Genomic DNA, 3,375 nt, shown 5'->3' with positions numbered 1-3,375 from the left:
GTTATAGTGCTCTCTCCTCTCTCCCATACAGACTCAGTAGTAATTAAGCAATATCACACAAGAGGGAGTGTTATACTGAATATCAGCACGGCTGTGATTCGGTCGTAGATATGAGGCCGCAGGCCGAGTACCAAAGACAATCACAGCCTTGCTGATATTCAGTATAACAGCACAACCTCGAGTGTGATATGTGACAGGGCATGGTTAAAGTCCGCAAGTAGGGCAAAATCTTTTTTCTGTTTTTTCCAGATTATGAAAGGGTAGATTGTAAGCTTTAAAGTGATGTGTCATACAAATGATGTGTCATACAAATGATGTGTCATACAAATGACCATTTTGAGAAAACCAGGCTCAAAGTCTTCCCAGAGTTTTTTCACAGAGGTAATGGGTGGGAACAATAGCTGGTTAACTCCACCCTAATCACTCCCTCAAGACAACCACACCCTCAAGACAGCCACTCCCCCATTACACTACCTGTCATTACCTACCTGTCATCTGTCAGTGGGGTTGTCAGCTAACCCTCAGGAAACAAAATTGCAGGGCTGACATGTTTAAATTGCTAAATAATAATAATAATAATAATAATAATAATGATAATAATTCAAGATTCTTGATTTGTTATTGCCATGTGTGCCAAACGTTTATTACATCCCATTACAAGTACAAGAGAGTAAAATTAGGCAAGATACAATTGAGCAATACAATAATAGAATGGTAAGAAATAATAATGTTGTGTCAGTGTGTATGCATTCATCATTATAGTCCATAATGCATCTAGTGGGACTTCGGTGTAGTTCCTTCCCATCCTATCTGGGCATCAAAGCTGTAACAAAAAAAGAAGACAGTACATTTAAAATGATTGCCCACTGTTAACAACACACCACTTTTACGAAATACTGCTATCTTCATAAAATATAATTGCTTATACAATGACAATGACAAATACCTGAAGTGCTGGTGACTCATCAAGGTGTCATCTCTCATAACCTCTCACCTCGTCATTCTGTAACACAAATTTCAGGTCAGATGTGTGGACACTTAGTGTAGGTTTTCCATAGACTCTCAGTGTACTGTACTTGTACTGTAAGAAGAAGGTTAGTGAAATAGTTTCAATCCACAGTATTATTCTACAGCAAATCTACATATCAATGAATGAATCATTATTTTTGATTCCACACAACATTACCGTTCATTACAAAAGCATTTACTTTTTCTATAATCTATTATATCTCTAACAAAGCTAGCTAGCTAGCTAACAAGCTAACACTTGTTTGGCTAGCAGGTACACACAAACATACTAATATGGTGCATGAAACATACTGTACAGTATGTTGCATGTTTAGTAGGACTGCAACACATGTATTTATTCATTATGTTTTATCTTTGACAATCTATTTCTTCCTCCCACCATCTCCTATTAGTTTTGTAGAGGGAGTGGCATAATTGTGGTGAGCAGTTTCAGTGGTTTGATAACTGATGCTAACAAAGGCGCTATCTACCTCATTCACAAAACAACAAATAACTGTTTGGCTATCCTGAGTAAACAACACAAAATCCTAGTAAACAACACATGTAACTCACTAAAACCTACCCAAGAAGGTCTGTCTGCAGATGGCTGTCCCATGAATAGTGAACTGATGTGGAGATCAATGTCTGAAATTCTGTTGTCTTCTTCGTCATCGTCAGATTCGGAGTTCGGAGTTCCCGTTATGTTAAGTCCAATATGAAGGAGTTCATTAATTGCCCACTGTCGATATTTCTGCCTGCTTTTGAAATTCTGTTGATAGCATTAGCGAGAACTTCAGCATCCATCTTGTAAACTTGTCAACAAACAGGTCCACACGCACATGGCTACTTACATACAGCTGGGGTGGGCGTGGCTACACACACTGCCACACTAATACCCCCCACCCAACTTTGCTAACTAAATGTAGGGATTTAGTGAATGGAACACTATTGGTTATGATATCGAGTGGGTTCTTCATCGCTTTATTTGTCTTCCTATGCCAAAAACCGGAAAACATTTCTTTTCACAACAAGACTTGTTTGGCGAGATTGCTAGGTTTCACAATTCCCGACATGAGGACCTTTTAATGAAACAGTGTCACATATTGCTTTCATACAACAGTTCTACAGCGCAATTTATTAGTTAACAGTAATAAGCGACAACAGATTATGATTTGTTTGTTTATTTAATCATTTATTTTGGCTCGGTCAATAAAAAAGAGTTCCGCAACTGGACTGTTGCCTAGTAACCTGAACACAAACATCTGCAGGCTAGCTACTTTGTATTAATGGTCATTTCGGAGTGATACATCTAGTTAAAAGTCCCAGTGCTGTTATACTGTATATCAGCACTCATGGAATGCCTCTTGTCCAATCAAATTACTTGGTCGGAACTAACTGTTGTATAATGTGTGTTATAGTGAACCTCTCCTCTCTCCCATACAGAGGTTCCCATGGCGACCATAGAGGCCATTGCCGTATCGTTCTGTTGCTTCCTGCTTCTGGCCTTAGCAGTGGGCATGGGCTGTGTGATGTGGATGCTTGACTGTCAACAAGGTGTGTGTGCGTGTGTGTGTGTGCGTGTGTGCGTGTGTGTGTGTGTGTGTGTGTGTGTGTGTGTGCGTGTGTGCGTGTGTGCGTGTGTGTGTGTGTGTGTGTGTGTGTGTGTGTGTGTGTGTGTGTGTGTGTGCGCGTGCGTGCGTGCGTTCTTGGTCTTTCCATTGGTGTCAATGAGTAGTTATGCACAGAAAATCTTTTTTTTCAAAAACTAAAAAGGAAAAACTTAAAATAAACGAATTTCCTTAATTGAATGAGTTAAGGTTTCCCAGTCAAGCCTCTGATGGTCTCTCTCTGTCTCTATCTCTGTCTCTGTCTCTGTCTCTGTCTCTGTCTCTGTCTCTGTCTCTATCTCTGTCTCTGTCTCTGTCTCTGTCTCTGTCTCTGTCAGGTCATCTCAACAGAAGTGAGAAGTAAGTTTCATGAGTTCTCTGTTTCTCACCAATTATTCTACTGAAATGTTCAAAGTGATGAAACCAAACCTTTCCTACTCCATGTTCTCTCTCCTCCAGCCCAGATGCCCTTCCTCTGTCTGACCTCATCTCAGGGTCAGAGGTGTTGCAGATGAATACATCTGGTGTTGACAGTGATGTCCAAGATCAGGTAGCCAACACAGTATGTCACGGGTCATTTTTTTATAGGGTGCCTTTTCCGTCCCCAGTACAAATCATGTTGTATTTTGTCTAAATTTGGACAAATACTAATTCCATTAGTTTTTTCATGTATAGTCAATTGTTATTTATTATGAATACAATGATATGGGCTTCCAAGTTTTTTTTTTTTACATTTTAAAAGCTTTGGTTAAAGATGTAA

At 39.5% G+C, this 3,375-nt stretch overlaps 1 protein-coding gene across 1 annotated transcript in view; it reads left to right on the top strand.

Moving 5' to 3' along the window:
• The window catches only part of LOC308150138 (uncharacterized protein), a gene marked incomplete at its 3' end in the record, with an annotated part of 3,560 nt that extends 581 nt beyond the window's left edge, over window positions 1-2,979 (top strand). The window contains exons 2-3 of the mRNA XM_080523000.1: window positions 2,452-2,562; window positions 2,954-2,979. Of these exons, the coding sequence (XP_080379126.1) occupies window positions 2,452-2,562; window positions 2,954-2,979 (137 nt within the window). The remainder of the gene's footprint in view (window positions 1-2,451; window positions 2,563-2,953) is intronic.
• Between the last annotated feature and the right edge of the window lie 396 nt (window positions 2,980-3,375).

This window comes from Nansenia antarctica (assembly GCF_963989245.1).
Source record: "Nansenia antarctica genome assembly, chromosome: 2".
Classification (NCBI taxonomy): Eukaryota; Metazoa; Chordata; class Actinopteri; order Argentiniformes; family Microstomatidae; genus Nansenia; species Nansenia antarctica.
The sequence above is the reverse complement of the archived record's forward strand: the minus strand, read 5'-3'. Positions and strand labels throughout refer to the sequence as shown.